The sequence below is a fragment of the Myotis myotis genome, unplaced genomic scaffold, assembly GCF_014108235.1.
Source record: "Myotis myotis isolate mMyoMyo1 unplaced genomic scaffold, mMyoMyo1.p scaffold_m19_p_3, whole genome shotgun sequence".
Taxonomy (NCBI): Eukaryota; Metazoa; Chordata; class Mammalia; order Chiroptera; family Vespertilionidae; genus Myotis; species Myotis myotis.
Window position 1 is genome coordinate 151,402,623 of NW_023416335.1, and position 24,666 is coordinate 151,427,288.

General features: G+C 48.3%; 1 protein-coding gene and 1 non-coding gene across 3 annotated transcripts in view; both read right to left on the reverse strand.

The window, feature by feature from the left end:
- Nucleotides 1–3,727: 3,727 nt before the first annotated feature.
- Nucleotides 3,728–24,666, reverse strand: part of RASSF3 (Ras association domain family member 3) — a 76,954-nt gene continuing 56,015 nt past the window's right edge. The window contains exons 2-5 of one of the 2 annotated variants that reach the window (XM_036301785.1): nucleotides 13,836–13,943; nucleotides 10,999–11,236; nucleotides 8,945–9,054; nucleotides 3,728–6,337 (exon numbers count right to left, since the gene is read on the reverse strand). In XM_036301785.1, coding sequence (XP_036157678.1) covers nucleotides 6,188–6,337; nucleotides 8,945–9,054; nucleotides 10,999–11,236; nucleotides 13,836–13,943 — 606 coding nt within the window. In that variant the 3' untranslated portion in view covers nucleotides 3,728–6,187. The remainder of the gene's footprint in view (nucleotides 6,338–8,944; nucleotides 9,055–10,998; nucleotides 11,237–13,835; nucleotides 13,944–24,666) is intronic. The other variant, XM_036301786.1, reaches the window with a different exon arrangement.
- Nucleotides 17,882–17,986, reverse strand: LOC118652248. The gene has a single exon (XR_004966515.1). It is a non-coding gene; the product is annotated as a U6 spliceosomal RNA (small nuclear RNA).

Sequence of the window (24,666 nt, forward strand, 5' to 3'; positions counted from 1 at the left end):
AAACAAAACAAAATGAAACCAAAACTACTAAGAAACAAAACCAAACCAAAAATTCTGCAGTTTTAATCACTGCCCACTTCCCTCTTCCTGTCCCATCCCCCCAATCCTTCCTTACACGAAGCTTTCGTGCACACTTAACACGTTGCAGACGGATCACGAGAATTCTCGCTTCATGTTACACAGTGTTTTACAAAGTATCATACTTTAAAAAGATAGTAGCTTGTAAGAACATGTAATAAATAACTTCAAAATGTAGTGGGTATTTAATTTTAAAGCGGGCCTGTAACATTTATGTAAAACGTTTTTTGTGCTCGTTCAATAGGACCTTATCTGGCCAGTGGGTAAAGCTAGCAATAAAACTACTGCTCCACAACGTGTTAATTAAGCAAGTAGTGATTCACACGAGACAAGGATACACTTTCGGTGCCTAGTTTCCCATGCTCCTTTGAAGAGGAGCATCCTTGATGGGGAGTAAAACTCCAGCTTTGCAAGTGTTTGGGGGATCCTCCGGAACTCGACTCTGAAGCGTTCTCCTGGTGGGTCCAGGAGGCTTTCTGGCTGGTTGCAGTAAGAACACTGGGCTCTGTTACCTGCCCTGCCGGGTTCTCCCCTGCAACAGCACCTGCAGAGGAAAACACAGCAGGTGTTTCACCCTGTCACTTAGTACAATCACTTACACGGATGCTAAAGGAGCACAGAGGGACAAGAAAGCACCGATACCAAGGCTGTGCTTTCACCTCTCAGAATCCCCGGAAGTGCGGTCAGATACTCTGCCCATGAGCGGCCACCAAGAAGGCTTCGAGCAAGTGGCGTAATGGAACAACTGGAATGTGCTCACAGGAAGAGGATGGAGAGGCCGAGCAGCTCGGCTGCCAGGACACGGCCCTGCCTCTCACTGGGGGCCACAGGCAAGCTGCTGGACCTCGACGCACCTGTTTCCTCACCTGCAAAATGGGAATGAGTTAATACGCATTAAGCTTTTTGGAATAGTGCCTGGCACACGTTCAGCACTTTGTTTATCCTACAGAGAATTTCCCTCCTCTTTCAAAAACACAGAACCCCTAATTGGGATCATCTGACAGAGTCCCAAACGCAGCATGTAATTCTTGAGAACTGATTTTGTAACCAGTGACACATTCGGAAGAGAAGCCTCGGGCAGGAGGCTAACTCCCTTTAAGGAATAAAAATCTCAAAACATCTCCCTGCACCTTGGATAATAACCAAGGCTGAAATCCCAAATTAGATTCCTAAGGATAGTTCAGTGAAAAAGAAACCCTGTGTGGAGCCATCATTTTCTATTATATTCTCACTTGTGAAGCAGCTCTAGCTCTTGAAATGTTACCCCCTCAACCAGTGTAGCCTTGCTATGTCATCAGTGCCACTAGGGGGCAGTGCAGTAGGAAGAACACTGATCTGCAGCCAGCTTGGAGGTCTAAGATCAGGAGACAGTGGTACACCAGGTGGGGAGTGGGTGGGGGTTAAAACCAGCCAGTCACCACTGCTGACCACCAATCACTCCCCACCCATGTGAGACAGTCATGTTGACCAAAATTCAAATGTTTTTATGTTGAAAGTGGTCTGTTTCAAGGATGGGAGGCCTCAGGGGTAAGAATGGGGGGCGTGGGGGAGGGAGAAGATATCTAAAGAACCTACAATGTTCTATGTTGGTAGTAGCCACAGGGTGTCCCACTTTATAATAATTCTCTAAACTGTTCCCATGCTTTATACACTTTGCATGCATGCCTATCTCACAATTAAAATAACTGCTTTAGTAATCTTATCTAATAAAAGAGAAACATGCAAATTGACCATACCTCCACTACACTCACAAGCTATGCCCACCAGCCAATCAGGATCAAGTATGCAAATAAACCCAACCAAGATGGCGGTGGCCACGGAGCTGGAGCAAGCAGAAGGCTCGGGTTGCCCCTGGTGATGGGGGAAGCCAAGCTTCCCGCCTGCCCTGGCCTGCTGTGGGCTCCGCTCAAGGTTACAAAGTTTCAATTATAGAAGACAAATAAATCCCAGATACCTGCTTTCAGCTGCTGTGGCCTCCGCTCAAGGAGGGGCTGGGAGCCTGGGTTGCCCAGGGCCGTGGCCAGCCTGCAAACAGCCATCAGCCCCTCACCCAGGCTGGCTAGGCACCCCAGCGGGGACTCCCACCCTGAAGGGGGTGTGGCCAGCCTGCAAACAGCCATCAGCCCCTCACCCAGGATGGCCACATCCTCATGGGGTGAGGGTCCCCGCTGGGGGGCTTAGCCAGCCTGCAGCCATAAGCCCCTCACCAAGGCTGGCCAGGCACCCCAGCGGGACCCCCCATCCTGAAGGGGGTGTGGCCAGCCTGAAAACAGCCTTCAGCCCCTCACCCAGGCTGGCCAGGCACCCCAGTAGGGATCCCCACCCGGAAGGGGTTGTGACCAGCCTGCAAACAGCTATCAGCCCCTCACCCAGGATGGCCAGTGGGGACCCCCCACCCTGAAGGGGGTGTGGCCAGCCTGCAGACAGCCATCAGCCCCTCACCAAGGCTGGCCAGGCACCCCAGTGGGACCCCCCATCCTGAAGGGAGTGTGGCCAGTTTGAAAACAGCCCTCAGCCCCTCACCTAGGCTGGCCACACCCTCATGGGGTGAAGGTCCCTGCTAGGGGGCTTGACCAGCCTGCAAACAGCCATCAGCCCTTCACCCAGGCTGGCCAGGCACCCCAGCAGGGATCCCCACTCTGAAGGGGGTGTGGACAGCTTGAAAACAGCCCTCAGCCCCTCACCCAGGCTGGCCACACCCCCCCACCGGGGACTCTCACCCCATGGGGGCGTGGCCAGCCTGCAAACCACCACAGGCCCCTCGCCCAGGCCACCCCATGCCCCAAGGGAACCTCCACCCTGATCCAGGACACCCTTCAGGGCAAACCAACCAGCCCCCACCCGTGCACCAGGCCTCTATCTATACTAATAAAAGGGTAATATGCTAATTACACTGGGAGACCTTCCAGATGTTCTTCTGGACAAAGCCATGGTGGCGGGGCCGAGGTAGAGGCGGTTAGAGGCCAAGAGGGGAGGGAAGTTGTGGGTGATCAGGCTGGTGGGGGGCAGGGCCGTTGGGGGTAAGCAGACCAGCAGGGGGGCCAGTTGGGGGTAAGCAGGCCATCAGTGGGGGTCAGTTGGAGGTGATCAGGACAGCGGAGGAGGGCAGTTTGGAGTGAGCAGGCCAACAGGGGGACAGTTGGGGGCGAGCAGGCCAGCAGGGGGGGCAGTTTGGGGTGATCAGGCTGGCGGGGGGGGGGGTATTTGGGGGCAAGCAGGCCAGCAGGCAGAGTGGTTAGGGGCAATCAGGCAGGCAGGCAAGTGAGCGGTTAGGAGCCAGCAGTCCCAGATTGTGAGAGGGATGTCTGACTGCCAGTTTAGGCCCGATCTCTGTAAACTGGCAGGACATCCTTCGAGGGGTCCCAGATTGGAGAGGGTGCAGGCTGGGCTGAGGAACACCCCCTCCCCCGTGCATGAATTTTGTGCACCGGGCCACTAGTGTATTATAAGGGCAGACACTCAGCTAGGGTTATTTTCCCCAATAAGACAAAGGAAAAATGACACTTGAGAGAACAGATATGCCCCACTCAAACCTAGTAAAAACTGTCACCCTCTAGCATGTGTCCCCATGTATATGCAAAAGACGTTTCTCCCACTCCTGTGACCTTCTTGTACCTGGTGCAGTACCATAAATAAAAACACACAAACGTCAACTGACAACATCAACTTTTAATAATGGAAACAAATTGCCATTCCAAAAACAATTTAGGGAAGAAAAATGTTCCCTATAAAAATAAACTTACACTCCTCAAAATTATAAATATTATAACTTTTTACGTCTGCAATTTAAAATGCTCCCCTGAAATATTTCCCCCCTTCATTTGACATCATTCCTGTACCATCACATAGTGAAGAGAAAACAGTATTACAGCAAAGCTTAGATAATTTAACGTAAGAATTTGCACAATGATTTTTAAAAATCAGTGGCCTTACTGGCCCTTCTTTTACACATTAACCTCGCTGCAGTAACCAGTGTCTTGGAGAGAGCATCGATCTTCAAGGACAGTAAGAATTTTCCTAATTGCAACTTGTAGTGCACACGACAATAAACAGGGTCTGGATGATACAGGTGAGGGTGCCTATTTTAGACAATCTACTTCAAGTAAAAAAAAAAAAAAAATTCACAGATACCCATCAGCTACTACATTAGGTTCTAACAGTGTCTTAATCTGAGAAACAAATGCTTCACAAAATATAAGCTTACTGGGATGGGTAGAGAAAAGAGCAGGTGGTTGATAACACTATACTCAAACCCAAGCCACAGTCTGAATAGTAAAACCAGTATAAAAACCGTGAAGGCATTCCCTGAACAATAAAGTGTTGGGTGACAATGACACTAAAACCTCATCAATGCTCTAAAAAGAAGTCACATGCAAAATTAAACAAGATGTGCCATACATATTTTATAGCTAGCTCTACTTTTTTTTTCCATCTTTCCTCGAAAAGCTTAGGAAGATACGATTGTCTCAGTAACGTGTGGCACAGCATCGCCAGCACTTCATCTGCCTCCAAGAGGGAGCTCTCTGACAGTCAAAAGAGCCCCCGGGAGGGAAACAAATGAATTAAAAGGCACAGTTCAAGGAGAAGGCAAAGAACTGAAGCACCCTGGAATTTCACAAAGAATCCAGTAGGTGTCACCAAAGCGTTAACAATTCCTTGGGAATTTATAAAAACAAAAAATATCTAGACAAAAAAAATAGACTGTAAATCCCTCTCTAGAACCACAGTACACCTTTCCCATTGTTTTCAGATTAATTGCTGCATAAAATGAGGTTATTTAACTTGCTTTAAGGAAGGCTTCTATTGCACATGCATTTCTTTGGTCGGAAGGAACATGCACTTTTGTTAAAATGTTTCCATAAATTGCCCCTCTGTGGTGCCAGGGGAGGGCCCTTCCCCTTCTTGCTGTCGTCCTCCTCAGTGAAGGCCTCCTCGGAACCGAGGTTCTGGTAGTATTGGGTCTTTCATCCATAGCCCTGTTCTCCACTACACAGAGCGGACTTCCATTGGTAAGAGGAAGGGAGAAGGGAAAGGGAAGGAGGGAAAAGATGGGGAGGGGAAGGGAAAGGGAAACGGAGGAGTGATTGTCACACAGTGTGCAGTGAGCTCTTTCCTGAACAAATCTCCCAGCCAACCATCGGGAGAAACAGGGGCCCTACCCAGACTCCTTTTCAGCTTTGAAAACAACCTCAGGGAAAAGCAATAACTTAGCAGGAGTTACACACAGTCCCTGCTCCACCTGCCCAGGGAAGCTGCACCTTCCACTTGAAAAGGCAGAATCTGGGAAGGCAGGACCGGGAAGGCAGGCTCCCCTCCCGGCTCTGGACCACCACCTGCCGGCTTGCAACAATGTTCCGGTCGGCCTCAGTCACCACCCCCTCTTTGGTCTAGTCTAGCTCCTACTTTCTTTGGTGCTGTTTCCGTATTTTATTCACTAAGAAACCAAGCAGTGCTACAGTGGATCTAACACCTCAAAACTGAATGCTTTTAACTCCTTGACAAACAAATACACCCTTTCTCTCTCCTCCATCAACTCATCACCCAAACCACCCTCACTCAGAGCTCCTCCAACTCCACTCAAGCCTTCTTCCCAACTTGCTCTTTACTTTCCTGAAATGTCAAGCTCCTCCAAAGTCCCTCCCAAATTCCTCAGAGTTCCCAGCTTCCTGTGCCTTTCATTCACATGGATGTTCCCTCTGATATTGAAAAACAAAACAAAACAAAAAAACAGGTAGTTTCAACATAGGACAAGTATTCAGATAAGATTCCTTGTTAAGCTTTTAAAAATCATTTGCACATCCTTAAGCTTAACATCATCATCAAATAATTAAAATAACAAAGACGAGAAAACAAAACCCAGGGTCCATGCTTCCGAGCATCACGTGGCCCAGCTCACCGGAGGGACACGCAGCTGTAACAGACAAGCTCGCGGGATCCCGGACAGAGGTCGCCAGGCGCAGGGGCTGCGGCCCGGGTTTGCAGAGCTAGCTCTAGAGATAAAAGGGGGAAGACCCTCGCATCACAGGGCCAGGAAACAGCCCTCCGAGAAGAGACTCGCTGCTGGTTTGTCCGCAGTCCCTGTGCGCCCTGAGCCTCCGGGAGCCGGCCTTTAACCGGGTTTCCACACCTCGCTGAGGGCTGCCTCCAGCTTCTGTCTGTAGGCTGTGTAGCGCCTCTTCAGGTTATACAGCTGCTCATCCTCTTCCTTGTCCAAGATACGCAAGAAATTCTGCAGTTCTGGAAGGCTGAAGGCTTCCCACTGTGAGAGAAGCAAAAACGAAAAATGCCAGGTGTTTCATCTGTCAGGACCAAGGATGCCGTCCATGAGCGCCCCAAGGTGTGGCGGGCCTCCCGCCTGGGCACTCACAGCCCTGTGCCTCCAGTGCCTCGGTTCCCAAGAGCCTCACTCATGACCAGGCCTGCCAGCCCACCCCACCCTGGCTGCTCCGATGGCCCACATGGTCTCCCCTAAGGCCGGGACCTGCACGGCCCCACATCCATTAGACACGTTCCCTCCTGGCCTGATCCCCGGAGCATAGCAACAACTCCACACGCCCTCCATCCTGCCCTCTCCTTGGAGCCATCGCTGCCACTGTCTTCTTTCTCTCCCCCCACAGTCAATGTGATCACTTCCCAAACAGTCCTCCCATCTGCGTGCTTTCTCCATCTCAACCGCCCCTTGTGCCGGCCACCGTCATCTCCTTCCCTGGCCTCCTCACTCCACTCCTCGCTCGCCAACCTGCTCCCCAAATAGCCAGCCTGAACGCAGAGGTCCCGCCCCTATCCGCGATGCCTGTCCATGGCCTCAGTTACCCCAGTCAACCATGGTCCACAAACATTCGATGGAAATCATTCCCTCCTGGGAATCATTCAATGGCTTCCCTTGGTTGCTTCCGCTCAGTGTGAAAGACCCTAACCTCTCTCACACTGTCCCCCTCACTTACTACCCCAAGTGGCTTGGCACATGTTTTCCCTTCCTCCACTTTGCCTGGGGAACTCCTACTCAACCATCGAGTCTCGGCTTAAATGCCACTTTCTCTAAGAAGCCTTCCATGATTTCCTCCCTCCCTTGATCAAAAAAGATATAAAAATTATTATAATCATTTGCTGAGTATTCCTCTCACCTACACCAAGCTGTCATGCTTCTCACTATTTGGGCTTTGTCTCTTGCCCTCGAGGCTCTGCGTTCTGCTTCCCTAAAAGCACTGGGTACTTAGAAGGCACAAAATAAGTGTTTGTGGGGCTGTTTTTTATTTTTTCAGTAGAACAGTAAATATCAAGAAGGGTATCTGGCATCACCTGGGAGGACTTTTCAAACCGGACATCCTCCCCTCCCAAAAGGGGGCCCTGGGTCCTGGCTGCGATCTCTGCCACAGCCAGGAACAACTCCGATGAGAACTCCCAGGGGTATGGGGCAGGGAAAAGCCTGGAGAGAATCCAATACAGTGAACAGAGGGGGACAAAGTGAAACCACCCAGCAGCTCCATGGCAGAAGGTCCAGGAGATGGAGATTATTATTAAAGAAAATGAGAAGCATGGAACAGGAGAGTAAAACTTTCTACACTAGAATATTCTGTTAAGTTTTAAAAATTAACATTTTACTTTTCCCGCATGTTCTCCAAAATAAAATAAGCTCCTCCCTCTTCCTGACAGCTATGGATTTCTTCCCTCAGTTTAGCTAACCTTAAAACACTGAAATAAGAACACTATTCCGAAGTCTAATAAAGCAATTCAGAGCGTTAAAACAATGTAAATTTCAAAACCATAACTCCCTCCCCGCCAATAAATGTGGCTCTAATTGCACCACTATGTGCAGTATGTCAAGGCCAATAGTCAGGAAAATAAGATACCAGCAAGACGAGGCTGACATGTCCGCTCACAGAGGACACGCTGCCACGTGTCAAACCAAAGCCACACCCAGTTTTCTCCCCAGAATGACAGCGAAGTTTAAAACTTCAGAACATCAGAATCAAAAGAAACTTCAAAAGTGCAAAATAAGTTCCAATTCACATGGACATAAACATACTATTTACAAAGCATATTTACATACGTTTCTAATTTGCAACTTAAAACCACCTTTTAAAGTCCTTAGTCCCACTCCTCAGATGTTAAAACTGAGAACTGAAAAGATCAGACTTATCCAAGGCTGTGCTCCTAATCTAGCAGAGGTAGAGTCCTGGTTCCCTAACTTTTTAACCCAGAAACCCCATTCTCACTGCATTACTAATTGGACAGTTCATACCATTTCCTGTTGCAGACAAAAGACCGGGACCCAGAGCCTGAGGTCCCTGAGAGACTTGCTCAAGTGTCCTTTTAAAGGTGACACTTGATCTAGAAGGACAGTTCAAAGTGCTTTCTCCTTCAACTGACTGGCCTAAATACAATCCTCCCTGGAGAGAAAATGGCAAATGATGGTACATACATAAACATAATTTCTTCATCATCTGGGCCAAGGGGAAAAAAAGATTCTACAAAGTTAAATGTCTTTCCTGGTAAAGAGACTGAATTCCCTTTGGAGTGAATTAGCCTGGAGACTTTGTTAGTAGCGAACATATGGAGAGTGTCAACTTTCAAAGTTGAGCTGGATTAGAGGAATTCAGAGGTGGAGGGGGCGAGAACGACTCTTCGGGTGGGGATCAAGTTAAAACTTTATTTCCTCCACCTCTGAAAACTACAGGCCAATATAACGAGTGTTGTAAAGAAGTATAGTGTAGACTAACTTTGGGTTCATTTCTAACGATTCAAAAACACACAGGAAGCTGCCCTCCGCAGGACACCCCTCCCTCTTCCAATGGTAAACCCACTAGACTAGAGCAATAAAACAGGACCAGCTGGTGTGTACCGTTTAAAGCAGTAATGTACTTACCTCTCCAATTTCATGTTCACGGAGAACAAAACTAAGTGTGTCTGTTCTGGGCCCTGCTGCCAAGCGCAGGTACAGTGGATGCTCCCGGTCTGAGAGTTTGCAGGCGTAGACTGGGTGAGGAAACAGGAGCAAGTCACAACTGAGCACTGCATCATCCCCTGGGCCACACACACCCTCCCCAGCCCTCCCCCAGGTCAGGCAACAGCCCCAAGTCACATCCTCCTCATCCTATTACCAATAGCCCACAGTGGGATGAAAGCTACACTATTTTCTTTGTAGCTGCACAATATAAACTGTGCCTTGATCAAAAAGGAAATAATTTTCAAGAATGAATTTAAATGGGTAATCCTCCCCCAAATGGGCCAATAATTAATTCTGCTCCTCCCTTTAGAAAGCAAGATAAGAAACTTCTTTAAAAAGGATCTGCAACCCCTTTAAAAACAATAAACATATACCATCCAAAGAACATAAAGTCAGAGCTCCAGAAAATCTCTCTGCAGATTAATTTAATCTGCAACCACAAACAGTCGGAATATGAGCTCGGGTGACTTTAAGCACAGCTAGATGCCCTCTCCCTCTCCCTCTCTCTCTCTCTCTCTCTCTCTCTCTCTCTCTCTCTCTCTCTCTCTCACACACACACACACATACACACACACACACACACACACACACACACACAACACACACAGTACTGGCATTGCCTGTAATGTTAAAAGATTTGCAGCCATGAAGGTAATATCTCAACAGGACTGCACAGCTGAAGTCCAGGTGAGCCAGCAAATAAGCTGGCAAGGTAAAAATGCCATCTGAGCTTATCTACATTCCTCTGGCTCTTCGGGTACAACTGCACTGTAGGTGCTCATTTCCCTACAGAAGTGAACTTGCCCCCTCACTGAGCCTGTGGCCTCGAGGATGGGAACCTCAGTCCATTCATACCTGTATTCTGCAGGCCCAGCCCAGACATGGCATGTATTCCAAAAATGTGCACACACTCAGCAGCTAGCCGGGTTCCATCCTCATCCAACTGAGGGCATTCCTATCGTGTTAGTATTATCTTTTTCTAGAGCTGCTTTAGGCTTTTCCCCAGAAAAACTAGAGAACATAAATAGTTGAGTTCTGCCTGACTGGCATGGCTCAGTGGCTGAGCAGTGACCTATGAACCAGGAGGTCACGGTTCGATTCCCAGTCAGGGCACATGCCCGGGTTGTGGGCCCAATCCCCAGTGTGGGGTGTGTAGGAGGCAGGTGATCGATGATTCTCTCTCATCAGTGATGTTTCTATCTCTCTCTCTTCCTCTCCCTTCCTCTCTGAAATCAATAAAAATATATATTAAAAGTCTTCTAAATAAAAATGAATAAGTAGCTGAGTTCTCAGACACCATTTTCAAATTAATTACTTAAGTCAATCACTCAATCACTGTTGTCCACGACTGGTATCAATTTCTGCCCGAGAACCTGACCTGGAATATCTTGTTCCATTTCACACAGAAATTTAATATTCTCCTTCTATCCACTGAATGTGGGTATTAAGTTCAGATTGTAAGTGCCTCTGGGGGACTGGGTGCCAAAATGCCCCAGTGTAATGTCTAGAGAGGCAAGCCAGGGAGAGAAGAGCTCGGCTGGCCATGCACGAGTCTGGATGTGCCGTCAGACACACGGGCCTCCCCAGCCTCAGGGTCTCAGAACACAAGTCCACCAGGCCACTCCCCGTTCAGCTGCGCATCTCACGTGGGATGTGCTATGCAGACTTCAAGCACGGGGCATGCTTTTTGTCCTAAAGAGCATTAAAATCAAAGTTACCAAAGAAAATCAAAGCCATCTCCCTGCACATGAATGCTCATCACACGTGATGCCTGAGCTCTTGAGGTGCACACTGTCCAGCTCAAAACTACGGCCAGCCAGCAAGCATAAGCCCAGGCCGTGACCACCGTCCCCCAGAACCTGCCTGGCTCTGACACAACTGACAGCCGCACCCACTAGCCCTCCTTCTGCCAATCAGCACAGGAGACATAAATAAAAGCAGAGACCACGTTCATCCTACGCGTGGCCATGTACCTTGATCTTCCCGGTAACAACGCTTATAAAGTGCAAACTTGGCAGGGCTCTCGGTCACGAGGAACTTTTTGAGCAGGGCCTCGATCACTTCCCCCACGGTGTTGGTGCTGCTGATGTGAAGAGTGTTCATGCAGCCGCCGTTGCCGGGAGCGGGCCTTCCGGCGCTCGGAGACGCCTGCGGGGGCTTGCAGAGCTCCATCTGCACCTTGATGAAGCCAGTGTAAGTCCCATTCGGATTCTGAAGCGGGAAGAAAAGCGCACTCTTAGCTGCGCGGATGGCGGCACTTGAGGGAAGGGTCGGATCCAAACGAAACAAGGAAGGCGCAACACTCCTGCCCTTGTTCTTGCCCCGTACAGCTCTGTGGCCAGACTTCACTACAGATCACTCCTGTGTGCATGACCCCTGGGGGGGGGCACAACGCCAGCTAAGTGCTTCCAGAGGCAAGGTCTGCAGGGCAGATGTGGCGACAGGAGACGCCTCCTGACACAGCGCCGACTGAAGCCCAGACCCGCGCCTCTGAAGCTGCACGGGGCCCCCCGGCGAGGGTACAGCCCCTGGAGCGGATGCTGGCCAAACCACAGGGCTCCGTAAGGCCCGGGGCACAGGTCTAGGGGCTAACGCACGAAGGAGCGACATCTGTAACCGATGACCAGCTATTACACAGAAAAGGAAGGTCACAAGCAGGGCTTTGAAACACCTAAGTCGACAAGGAGCAGGCAGTAAGGAAACAAGCTCTTCTCCATCCTCCGGGCTGTTAGACATGTACTAGGTTAGCAATTTCACTGAAACTCTTACACAAGTACATCCCGTGGAGCACAGGGTATGCGATGGGCTTCAGGCACCTCAAGCAACAGTATTTTTAAAATAAATCCAAGCTATAGTGTGAACTACAGATATAATATAAGCACTTGTCTTTTTTTTTATTTAACATGGTATTTATGTATCCTTCTATATATACATATATTTTTACTAGCTTTAGTGAGGTTATAACTTTTATACAAAAAAAACCTGCATATGTTTAATATACATAATTTGATAGGAGTTTTAGCACCTATCTTAACTTATGGTAGAATTACTATTTTTTAATTGCCAAAAATGGTAATAACGGTCTTGTTTTCACTTTCTATTTTACATTCAGCATATTTAAAAAAAAAACTTATTGTAATGTTTTATTTAAATAAATTATCAGGTGTTACGTATAAATGACACAGTTAAAGTAGGACATTAAAAAACTCCTTTTTGGCCCACTGGAGGTCTGGTGCACGACATTCATGCACTTGGGGGTGGGGGGGGGGGGGGGGGAGAGGAAGGTTCCCTCAGCCTGGCCTGCAGTGGAGGTGGGAGAGGCTCCTGCCACAGCCACTGCACTCACCAGCCATGAGCCCAGTGTGCTTGTGGGAGCACACTGACCACCAGGGGGCAGCTCCTGTGTTGAGCGTCTGTCCCCTTGTGGTCAGTGTGCATCATAGCAACTAGTCGTTCCACCATTTGGTCGATTTGCATATTAGGGTTTTATTATATAGGATTATTTTCCTTCCTTTCCACAGGATCACTTTACAATACTAATTCACTTGTTCAGTCTTATGGAAAGTAGTATACAACACTCAAAATTTTCATCTTGAAACATGGAAATTTGCATGTTTTAATTAAACTCCACAGAAGGTGGGGGTGGAATTTCTCTACTTGGATGAAAACTGTTTGAAAAAGGAGAACATCACTGTGGGAGTGATGAAGAGTAGCCTTGAGTCCATCTGCCCCTCTCTCCTTTTTGGCAGAGTCCCACTAGGAAGGGATCTTTTATCACAAGGGTTTATATTTAAAAGCTCCTCCCCTGGGGTCACAGAACTCAGCAGGGCCTGTTCTAAACAGGTCACCCTGTCCTTTGCTGAACTCTTGTCAGCTCAGCCAGTAGACTGAGAGGCAGGGGTCCAAGGGCCCTGGAAACTAGCACCAAGGGGTGGCAGGTGCCGCGAGAAAAGTCCCCAAGTGGGGCAGGGGGAGGGGGGAGGAGATAGATGCCAGTCCAAGTTAAAGGAGCAGGAATACTCCAGCTTGGTAGTCAGCGCTCTTTCCTCTCCAGGCCCTGTGCTCCCCTGTGCTCCCCTCCGAGCTCCACAGAGTGAGGGCACACTGTTGCAGAAGCTTGAATCGACAACACACAGGGAGCAGATACTACATACCTCATCTTACTCTTGACAACCAGCTGTGAAAAGTCTGAGCTCAATTAGATTCCAGTCCATTGGCACAAACCCTTTTCCTGAAACTTCCAAATTTATTTACACAAGATAAACGTATGTAGGGCCTCATTAGAACCTGAGTTACCGCCTCTATGTTAAACAGGCAAAGATTACACTCACTGCTATAAGTCCTTTGGAGGGCACAAAATCTTTTAAAATAAAATTTAACTTCATTTAACTGATTTTGAGATAAAGCTACTTCAAAATAATTTGAAAGATGCGGAACATTTTCCTGTTCTACACACCTGGACCATTAACCTTCTGCAACTGTGACTCCGAGACTTTAAAACAGTGGTTCTCAACCTGTGGGTCGTGACCCCTTTGGGGGTCGAACGACCCTTTCACAGGGGTCACCTAAGACCATCGGAAAACACATATATAGTTACATATTGTTTTTGTGATTAATCACTATGCTTTAATTATGTTCAATTTGTAACAATGAAATTGGGAGTCACTATAACATGAGGAACTGTATTAAAGGGTCGCGGCATTAGGAAGGTTGAGAACCACTGCTTTAAAACATACAGATGGACTGTAACAGCAACAACTCATACTTGTTTTTTACCTCTGTCAACCTAAAGTGTATCAGGGGTGCTTACCAAGGTCATCTTCAACTTGTCTGTGACTGCTAAATTGTATTTATGAATTTTCTCTTGGATTTCCTCTTTGCTGAGGTAATTGTGGGTTTCCTTCTCTTTCTCCACATCCTAGAAGAAAAACAAGCCATGCCACACATGAGCAATCAGAGAAAAAAATGCAGGTAAGTCAGAATTCTTGACACATGAGGCCATTATGACCAACTGTGGGGCACTTTACCTTGAAACACTCTCTCTCTCTCTCTCTCTCTCTCTCTCTCTCCCCCTCTCTCTAACACTTTCTCCCCCTCTCACTTTCAAACTCTCACCCACCAACTATGGTTCTCATTCCTTCAGTCTTCCTGAGGGATATATCAAAAACTAATTTGTCAGCAGCTAAAAGCAACACTTCATTAAATATTGTTTTTGCAAAACTGTCTTTGCTAATTTTCCCTTCTGCAAAAACACCATTCCCTAAAAGTACCTGCTAGATTGCCTATTTCAATTTTAAACACTATTTAAAGACATATCAAAATCTTCTCTTTAGCAAGTTTTATGACCTTTATGATCTTACAGCTTTACAATATTGTACAATAGTTAATAAAAGTTGGCATTAATCACCAACCTGTCACATTATATACAATTACCAGAAGGAAATTTATTTTCCAAACAAATCCTTATGTCAAGATACAAGTAGCCAGACTTCCCCTACCCACCCACTCTCATCCCCTACCCTTACCTCCCCACTCACTCTCTGCAGGGACAATACCAGTTAAATACTCCTATCCCTGTTGAAGAATTCACTCGTCGTTTATTGTCTCAAAGAGCTCAGCCAGGGCACTAGTATGACCACGCAAAGGCTTCCATGTGGTCGCAGTTGGCCAAGCTCTTGTGACCCCTTGAAGCAGGTATATCGGGCCTCTGACTTGTTTAACCAAGTAGGTGTTATTATTCCAGTTTCCCAACAAGTTAACCAGGTAGGTGTTATTACTGCAGTTTCCGGATGAGATCAAGTTCTAAGAAGCAAATTAACCTTCCAATAGGAACTTAACTATTCTGTGGAAGTGATGGAACTTATCTGAATCCGGATCCCAGAGTAACTCCAAACGTTTACTGAAACACTAGGTACTTCCACAGGGTGTCCTCATTTGATCCTCCTGACAAAGAACTAATTAGCACCCCCGCGTTACAGACGGGACACTGAGACTCACAGAAGTCAGGTGGCTTGTCTGGGGTAACCCAACTAGTTAAGAGACCGTGCTCAATTTTAATCCAGGTCCTCTGTGCTGTTTCCACGGCCCGAACAGGTGCCCACAGTTCCCACGTGGGTGTTTGAAAACTTAAAGGCTGCATAATCACATCCGAACAGAACCACTCAGACAAGATGAAGGGACCTAGCAATCTCCCAGACAAAAAGAGGAAGAGCACTTAAAATCGAATGATTTATCCCCCCAATTAAACCTTTGAAGAGGGGCCGCTGTCCCAGCCGAATCCACCATACCGTCCTCACGCTGGAGACGACCCTAGCAGGCACTTGTCCCACCGCTCCCTGGGAGCTAGAGTTCCACACACACGGATCACGCACACGGATCACACACGGACGGGCTAGGGCCGAACTTGCACAGATGCTGTTAAGACGTAAAGTGGCTCCTGATCCGTTCAGGTGCTTTGATTCTAGACCAGGGGTGGGCAAACTTTTTGACTCGAGGGCCACAATGGGTTCTTAAACTGGACCGGAGGGCCGGAACAAAAGCATGGATGGAGTGTTTGTGTGAACTAATATAAATTCAAAGTAAACATCATTACATAAAAGGGTACGGTCTTTTTTTTTTTAGTTTTATTCATTTCAAACGGGCCGTAGTTTGCCCACAGCTGTTCTAGACCCTGAGAGGGGTGTGCTGACTATAAATTATCTCAGTAGCTTCTCAGTGTCAGCACTGTCCTGGCGGCCCGCGTTGGCTAACAAATACCAAGGCAGAATGGTCTTCCCTGCGTTTCAGGGGCCGGCCTCTAATTCCCCTGGGAGCACTCTATCTGCCAATGTAAAACCCCAAAGCAATCTTATTTTTTGGTGTCACTGGTTAGGGAAAAAAAGAAAGGGTGTATATTAAAATAACTTTCCAGAAGCTTCAATGAGTATTTCCAAGGAAACTTAAAGCCAGCAGCAGACACTGGTTTCTTTAATGTCAGAACTGGAGAAACTCCTGATTTGGGAAACCTTCAAACTGTTTCCCCCTTAAAGGAAACCCCCTGCCTCTCAGACAAGGAAGACCCCACACATGCCCTCCTCCAAGTGCAATGCGTTTGGGAATGCACCTGTCTTAGCAGGAAGGAGGAGGAACCCCGGAAACCAGCGCGAGAAGGTAGGTTCAGGGGTACCAAGAGTGAAAGCAAGGAGAGGGTTAAGAACAACCTGTGTGGAGGGCGTGCACCAGATAAAACAGTATTAACATTAATCTTTAATTGCGGCAGTGAGGAGAGGAAATGGCATGGGGCGCAGCCGTCTGGGAACCCATCGCTTGTTGTTCTTGGCAGCCGGGAGGTATGATGCCACGCCTGAGGGTGTCCGATTGGGAAGCTGAAGTCGTCTTTTTCATAAGCCACTTTTATATTGCCCAAACCCTCCAGCTTCTCAGAGGGGGAGTTCTTCCATGCAAAATTATAAACCCTAGAGTAGACTCTTCTCTCATGTTTTCATCCAGCAAGCCCTTGAGGGCTGCTCTTGGGTTAGCTTTAGTTCCTGGGTGGGGTCACATGGCTGTTTTTTCCACACACACACACTCCTCTCCTCCCCCGCCCCCCAAACATTCTCAAAAGGACACACCCTGCCTCACAGATACCTGGAAATCCCTATGCAGTGTGGCCCGATCTCATGTTAAAACGGCTCACAAGATTTTCCAAGAATACACCTCTAAGGACATGCGCAAAGGGCCTGAGAATTATTTATACTCATAGCAAACTTCTCTGTAATTCTGAAATTATGTCAAAACTTAAAATTTAAAGTTAACAATATAACCGCAAAAGAAAACAAAAATACAAAGCAACTGGGAGTGACTGTGTTGAAGAGCGCAAGCAAGCGAGCGAGAAGATGAACGTGTCCCTACCACTCCCTCTGTTTTCGACTCCTGAAGGCACGTGGACCGTGGCTTACACATAACGAGGTCTGAGTCACAGGCCTGCCATGTTCCAGCTGTGTGACTAAAGGCAAGTTATTCAACCTCTCTGAGCCTCAGTTTTCTCATCTCATTAAAATGTACAAACCAATACACTCTTTATAGGACTGTTATGAAAATACAATACCATCTGTTACTCAACAAATCTTTATTGAGTGTCTGCTGGAGCCTGGCTCTGTGCCAGGCACGTAAGGCTGGGAAGACAGTTGTGGTCCCTGCCTTTCTTGGCTGACAGCCTACTAAAGTTTGTCCTACTTCCCCCACCCCACCCCCTTTTGGGTTTTCCTCCCCTTTGGTCTTTTGGTTTTTATGGGGGTTTTGTTTGCATCACAGACCTCTTTATGAAATAAAGCTACTGACCTTTCTTTTAAAACTCGAGGCCTGGTGCATGAAATTTGTGCACGAGGGGGTGGGGGTGTCCCTCAGCCTGGCCTGTGCCCTCTCGCAATCCTGGACCCCTCGGGGTAGGGTCCCTAGGCCTGGCCAGTGATCAGGGCCTATGGGGGCTTTCCTTCCCCCACCCTCCGCTGCTGGCAGCTGGCCCCGCCCCCGCCACTGCTTGCCTTTTGTACAGGGCTGCTCCACCCTGCCCCCGTCACCGGTCGCCTCCCTCTGCGGGCGACAGGCGCAGGGTGCAATCACTTGGCTGGCCTGGGCCTCCCTCTGTGGGGTGATCGCTGGCAGGCCCTGCGCACCCGCCACCGCTTCACTGGCCAGTGGCCAGTGGCCTGGGCCTCCCTCTGCAGGGCGATTGTGGGGCGATGACAGGGCCCTTGACCAATCGCATCGCACCCACCTTGGCTGGCCTGACACCAGTGCGTGTCATAGCATGGTCATCTGGAAGGTCATCCAGACGGTCGTTCTACTGGTCGATTTGCATATTATGCTTTTATTATTATAGATATTGAATGCTTCATGAGTTTGTGTGTCATCCTCGCGCAAGGGCCATGCTAATCTTCTCCGTAGCATCCCAATTTTAGTATATGCGCTGCCAAGGAGAGCATTACTGACCCTTTTATAAAAAAATGCAAATAGCCTCAGTTCTCCAATTGAGTGCTTGGTGACGAGGGCGAGGCAGACACTCAGTCAGTGGTGTCTTCATCTCTCCATGGTGGTCCCACAGCTCTCACAGGTGCTGCTCTAACCCTGGCCAGCTATGGGGTCCAGCCCAGGTCAGTGGAGAAGGGCAAATGTACTAGGCCAACAGGTGCTTGCGCTTTATCTAAGGGAGGCTAGATTCCACACTCATGGATTCCTATTTTCCATCTCATTTCCAGTTGGGGAAATAGGCAATCACCTACTGATGTCTCAAACTGGTACCCGGTGCAATACAGACAGGACACGTGCCAGTCTTTATTGTGCACCCTGCATCCTAAGACTGCATTTCCTGGGAGCAGTGGGCCCTCACTGCAAATGGAATTCAGGGACAGCTTGAGCGGAACGGAGTCTCAGTAATGATGTCATTAGAGGGCTTCCTTCCAGGCTCTGTTCCAACAGACACCCTAAAGTAGCAAGGACTGAACCAAAACAGAAAACTCTTCCCCAGGGAGAGACCTCTCCCTCCACTGCAGTCAGGGAGGGGCCTCCGAGCACACAGGGCAGGTCCGCACTGAGCGCAGTATTAAGCCAGTGATTTCCAGGAGCTTGAGAGCAAGCTGTCTGGGGACTCAAAAAGAAACCTCCAACCAGTCAAGTTCAACACTCCTGAATTAGATTTTAAAATATGATTAGCAGGAAAAAAGCTGTCCTGACATGTATTTCAGATGTGGAAACCCTGTGCTGAATACAGGAAGGGCTGTCACACAGAGCTAAACCGGCAAAGCCCTACGAGGGTATTTCAGGCTGGGAGCTCGCTTTGTTCAGCGTTTCATGTATGTGTGTGGGCAGGGCCCTGGCGGACAGGTGTGTATGTTCAGTCATGATGTCTGCCAGACGTTCTTTGCTTTCGGTGCCATAAGATTTTTATTTTATTTTGTTGCATTTAAAATTGTTTTATTTCCACAATTCTGGTACCATGAGACGTTAAATGGGTAGGGGCAATGAGGGGCCCAGAAAGTTCCCGGGGTAAGGCTCTGCATCGCGGTACGCACGGCGCTACCCAGCACTTGTGTGTCTGCAGTGATGGAAACCTGCGCTGTCCCCCATGTGGCGCGAGGTGCTCGACTGGACAGTGTGAACGAGAATGTAGTGTGCACAGGTGTAATGCAGAACGAGGAAGGAGAAACCCAGAAGAAAGCAACATCAAGCACTATGTTAAGTGGAAAGACACTGTTCTAGCCCCAGCCGGGCGGCTCGGTGGGTTGGGGTGTTGTCCCACACACCAAACGGTTCCAGGTTCGATCCCTGGAGAGGGCATGTACAGGGGGCAGCCGATCAATGTTTCTCTTCTCATCAATAAACATACCCTTGGGTGAGGATTAAAAACAACAACAAAAAAACCACAACTGTGCTAGAGCCACAAGATTCTATTCCTCAAGGGAAGAAATCAGAACAGTTGTTTCTGGGGAGCAGGGTGCTGCTGTTCTTGACCTTAAAAGCACATGTGCTGCTGGCTGCTGGGTTCTCACGGTACCAGCACTGACCGCCGGCCGGTGCCATGTCTAGAGACGCTTATCTTGGTGTCCAGCCATGGCAGCTGATTCATCCTGTCCACTCTAGGGTGTTTTGCCCTGACAGAGGGGAAGGGTTTTTTTAAAGGCAGGATGTAGAAAGCTGGGGTTCTATTTCTATTAATGTGAGGAGTCAGAGATTCGTCTTGCCCAAATTCAGCTTGTCAGCAATTCTTCTATGCAGCCATATAAGATGTTTGCTGTTCATATTTCCAACAGCAAAGAAAAAGGAAGGGAGTGTAACAGTCCTCTCATCCTCCTTCAACTAAGAGAGCATCACTGTCATGTCAGGTAGAAAAGGTGGATGGGAAAATGGAGGGCAGTGCACACAACACTGCCAAACAGAAAGCACCACGTTCCCAGAGTGTTCTACAGACAGAAAGGACACGCCCCACCTCCCTTCCCAAAGTTCTTTTTTTTAAAAAAAACATATTTTTATTGATTTCAGAGAGGAAGGGAGGAGAGATAGAAGCATCCGTGATGAGCGAGAATCATTGATCGGTTGCCTCCTGCATGCCCCCTACTGGGGATTGAGCCTGCAACCTGGGCATGTGCCCTTGATCAGAATCGAACCCGGGACCTCTAGTCCACAGGCCGATGCTCTATCCACTGAGCCAAATGGGCTAGGGCCCAAAGTACTTTTTTTAAAAATATATTTTTTTATTGATTTCAGAGAGGAAGGGAGAGGGAGAGAGGAAGGAAGAGAGAGAGGGATGGAAGAAAAGAGAGAGAGAGAGAAAAACATACATCAATGATGAGAGAGAATCATTGATCGGCTGCCTTCTGCATGCCCCACACTGGGGATCGAACCCACAACCTGGGCACATGCCCTGACCGGGAATTGAACTGTGACCTCCTGATTCACAGGTCAATGCTCAACCACTTAGCCACACTGGCCAGGCCCAAAATATGCTAACGGCTCTGACAAGCCCTGCAGGTAAGAAACCTGTGTAAACACACAGCAAGGAAACGTTAAGAGAACAGACTTAATAATGTTACAAGTGTGGTATTTTTTAATTATGAGCAAATGGGTTCATTATACAGGAACAGATATTTCTCTTCTTATTAATTATTCACTTCATGAGCAGTTTCTGTATTCATTAGGGGATATTAGCACACCCAAACCACATCTGTTGAACTTGACAATTTTAAACAACCTCTTTGTCCCCAAGGCTACTTGTTAAACAACAAAGACAGCAGCACAAGGGAGTCTAGGTGGGTATTTTAGATAACTTCTAAAAAAAAATGGACTTCAAAAATAGAACTAGGCAGCAGCCTTATAAGGATGCATCACGGTACTAGCCTTCTCTCACGCATGGTGAGAGGCAGATCAGGGTGCCATCTACTGCCTTTAAATTCTCCCAGCCTTGTCCCCTACCTCATACAAGCCTTCCACTCGGTCACACCAGACTCTCTCCTAAGAGCACCCTGTGCACCCCTCACCCTGCTCTTCACCTTGTGACCCTCCTAGTGAAGGGCAACCCCACCCAGGAAGCAGGCCTAACCACAGCAGCCCTCACTCACCTCTCTATCTTAGGAACACCCATGCTACCCCATCAATGCAGATTTAGCATCCACAGCACCTTCAGTGTTGCTGTTTCTATGTTTACTCTTGCCTCCCAACAAACCAACAGTGTTTTTAAATCTCTCACTTCCAAACACTGGGCTGGAACTCGCTTGATGCTGGGCACAGAGCAGGCGCTGCACGCCTTCTCCACGATTCTGTCTGCTCACAGAGCCCACAGTTACAAGACAGCATTTACGATCAATCCCCTTTTGTACGTCTTATCAATCTGCCTGAAGCTTTTTGCTGGCTTCTCCAAACTGAATGAATCTGCAAGGGCACACAAAAGGCCTTTATAACAGCAGATACAGAGTTTTACACGCTTCTGTTATCCTTCTGCACCATCAAAGAAGAGAGCCCTTCAAAGCATGCCCCTTCAATACCCTCGCACACCCGGGGCAGTGAGAGCAGGCGCGGGCCCAGCATGTTAATAAGATTAATTGCAGTTGTGATACACATTAAAGGAGTTTCATCTGGGCCTTCCATGACCTCACTTTTCAAACCCCCTGGTTGCCAGCCGGCCATACCCTATATGGTTGTACTTTAAAAACTGGGTCGCGTGCCAATAGTCAAACAGCCACTCATTTGTTTGGAGCCAGAAAACAAACTTGGAGGTGGACCAGTCTCCCCAGAGTGCCCCTGCCTGAGGTCCCAACCTCCAGGCTTACCAGATTACACCAGCCTTAGAAATCCCAGTTTGACATGTTTTCAAAGGGAATCAATTAAGATGCTATTCATCTCTGAAAGGTAATACATTTCACAACTGGTTTAACTTTCTTCCAATTCTAGGTGAGCTAGATAACAAAGAAAGCTTATTACAGGCCTCAGAGCCAAGCACATCCCAGTCCAGCCAATCAGCTCTGATCATTAGAGAAAGAATGTGGCCGAAGGCGAGTCAGCACTCTGGCCTCAGCACACCTCTCTCAGGTCTCAGGAGCGACGAATTCTTAGGTTTTCAAAGTCAGGCATGTTCCCCAGAACTCAGTTTCCCTGATTATTAGGAGAGCACTAAGGCCCTGGCCACGCAGCTCAGTTGGTTGGAGCACTGTCCAACCAATATGCCAAGGTTGCAGGATCTATTCCCGGTCACACACAGACAAGTCTAGACCAATAAATGCATAAATAATGGAAAAAAATATTCTCTCTCTCAAATCAATAAACGTTTTTAAATGACAGCATCTGGACATTCAGCAATAAGTTTTCTAATGCTCTATACCATCTACAACACTACCCTAATCAAGTACCTACAAAGTCAGTCCGCTGGGTATTATGAAAATTAACTGGAAAAGTAAGTATAGAGGTTGTGGAGAAGCCAGAAGGGAAGTGAGACTGGCATTCCAATGCTGGGCACGTACACATGCCCACCCTAAACTCTAGACAAAAGCATCTCACAGCCCCAGGTTCTGCAGGCCATCCGGCAGCCGCCCATGTCTTCTGGCTAACAGCAACTACAACTGTGACTTTGCAGCCACAGCCCACTAATTCAGATTAGCTCCGGGATATGAGAGGCTCTGACCAAGGTCAGAGTTTGAAGGTCAGGCCCACCGTATCCTTTATGGAACCTTGGAACCTTTGAACCCGGGCAATAAGGGACTTTCCGGAGAAAGGAAATGAGCGGGCTCATTTGGAGGTGAGCCAGACAGGAAGCGCCAAGGAATGCTGCAGCAGCCAGGAGGAGGCAGGTGGGGCCCATCTGGGCAAACTCAGCAGGCTCCACCGACGGCAGGAATCTGAAAGTCAGGGCAGAGGCTTGCAACAAACTGACGCACCACCTTGCCAGCTGAAACCTAATTTGATCAAAGGACAGTCTCAGGAAACTTAGAAATGGCTGTAGACCAGCACTCCAAGAAAACTGATCAAAAGCAAGCTCCTCTGATTATTTGATGTCTTCTTCCTTGCCAATTATAATATGGAGTCTAAGATGCCACCACATAATAAAAGAGCTAATAGCGCCTTAGGCTCTATATTTTCAGGCAACACAGGGTTTAAAAGTGTAGATGACAACAACTTACTTGTTCAGGATGACAATGTCCAGGGAGACAGTCACATTTAAATTGAGGCCTGGATTTGTAAATCCTCAATCCTCACTCATCACAGCCTTTCCAATGCACTAGTCCAAACACGTGTGTGCCGCTCTCTCCTACCATCTGAAGTCCAAGGACGACACACAGGCGTAGACAGAGAAGAGGCAGCCCTTCTAAACCAAATGTCCAGACCATGAACCTTTTGTTTTTTTCTTTTAAATAGACAAATTTGAAAGTCTGAAGGGGGGCACAAGAAGTTAAACTGTTTTATATCACTCCTGTTCCCATTAATCCAATCTGCTCCCCCTTCCTGAATTCTCCTCCTCTCCGGCCCCACACGCCACTCGAGATGGCTCTTTAGATTAAGTCTATTCCTGGCCTTTAAAAGGCAGAGCTGAAGTACCAAGTGTACAAGGACTCATTCTTCTGCCACAGGCAATACATGCCGAAGAACAAAGGGAGACACCGCCAGCTGCCCTCCAAGACAGATGCAGAGAAAGGTGCAGGGAGAACGCTTGCACCGCCAGCTCTGCCCTAGTGGCCATTTCTTTCCCAGGTGCAGCCCGGGGTGTGGGGTTTATCTGAGGAATCCCGTCCTCCTTCCTACCAAGGTGAAAGCACTCTGGAGTAATTAAAAGATGTTAGGGCAATTCAAATAAAAAATCGGGTGGATTAGGACCTGAAGAGCTACACATAAGCGATTTCTAAAGATCCTCTTTTCTACAGAAAGCCTCTCCTGCCCTCCAGCTTAGCTGTGGATGGAGTGAGAAACACAAAAGTCACCGGGAGGGAGAACATCAGGGGCACATGGTTGCTCACTCAGAGGCTGGGGTGAGTCAGGCGACAAGCAAAGAAAGACCAGCAGGAGAGAGACCCAAGAGGCAGACCTGCTGCTGGCAGAACTGCAAGGGCCTGGCACCCCAGCCCACCTCTCCCACCTCCCTGAACCCAGGTAGGGGCCCGCTCCCCGGCCCAGACCTTGGAGGGTTCAGGCAGTGCCCAAAACAAACACTTGAACTTTATACTCAGAAGAGGGAAAAAATATCTTTCCAGTACACCTCCCCCATTTGGCTTCCCTTTCCTTTCTGGTCTCTCCCACAACCAGGACTGGCAGAACTAGCCAGCCCCGGTCCCTGGGAGGAAGGTGACCGCCGCTGCTCTGAGTGAATCTCCTCGTGGCCAGGTTCCAGACACTGCCACACCCTTCACAACTGACTCACAGTCCTTACAATAACCTGTGGTTGGGTGGTACCATTATCTCCATTTTGCAAATAGGACCATGGAGGCTTAAGAGGACAGATGTGCCCAAGGGCCTGCAGGTGGGTCAGAGGCTGAGTGAGGTGGGTCGGTCTGATTCAAAGCCAATTAAGCCAAGAAAGCAGCAGGAGGAAGAACCTTGGATAAGAACAGTGGAAGCTGCCCAGACCCTCAGGTGCGGGCATGGCTGGCTTTTGGAGGCTAAGTTGTTTTGATATACAGTATTCA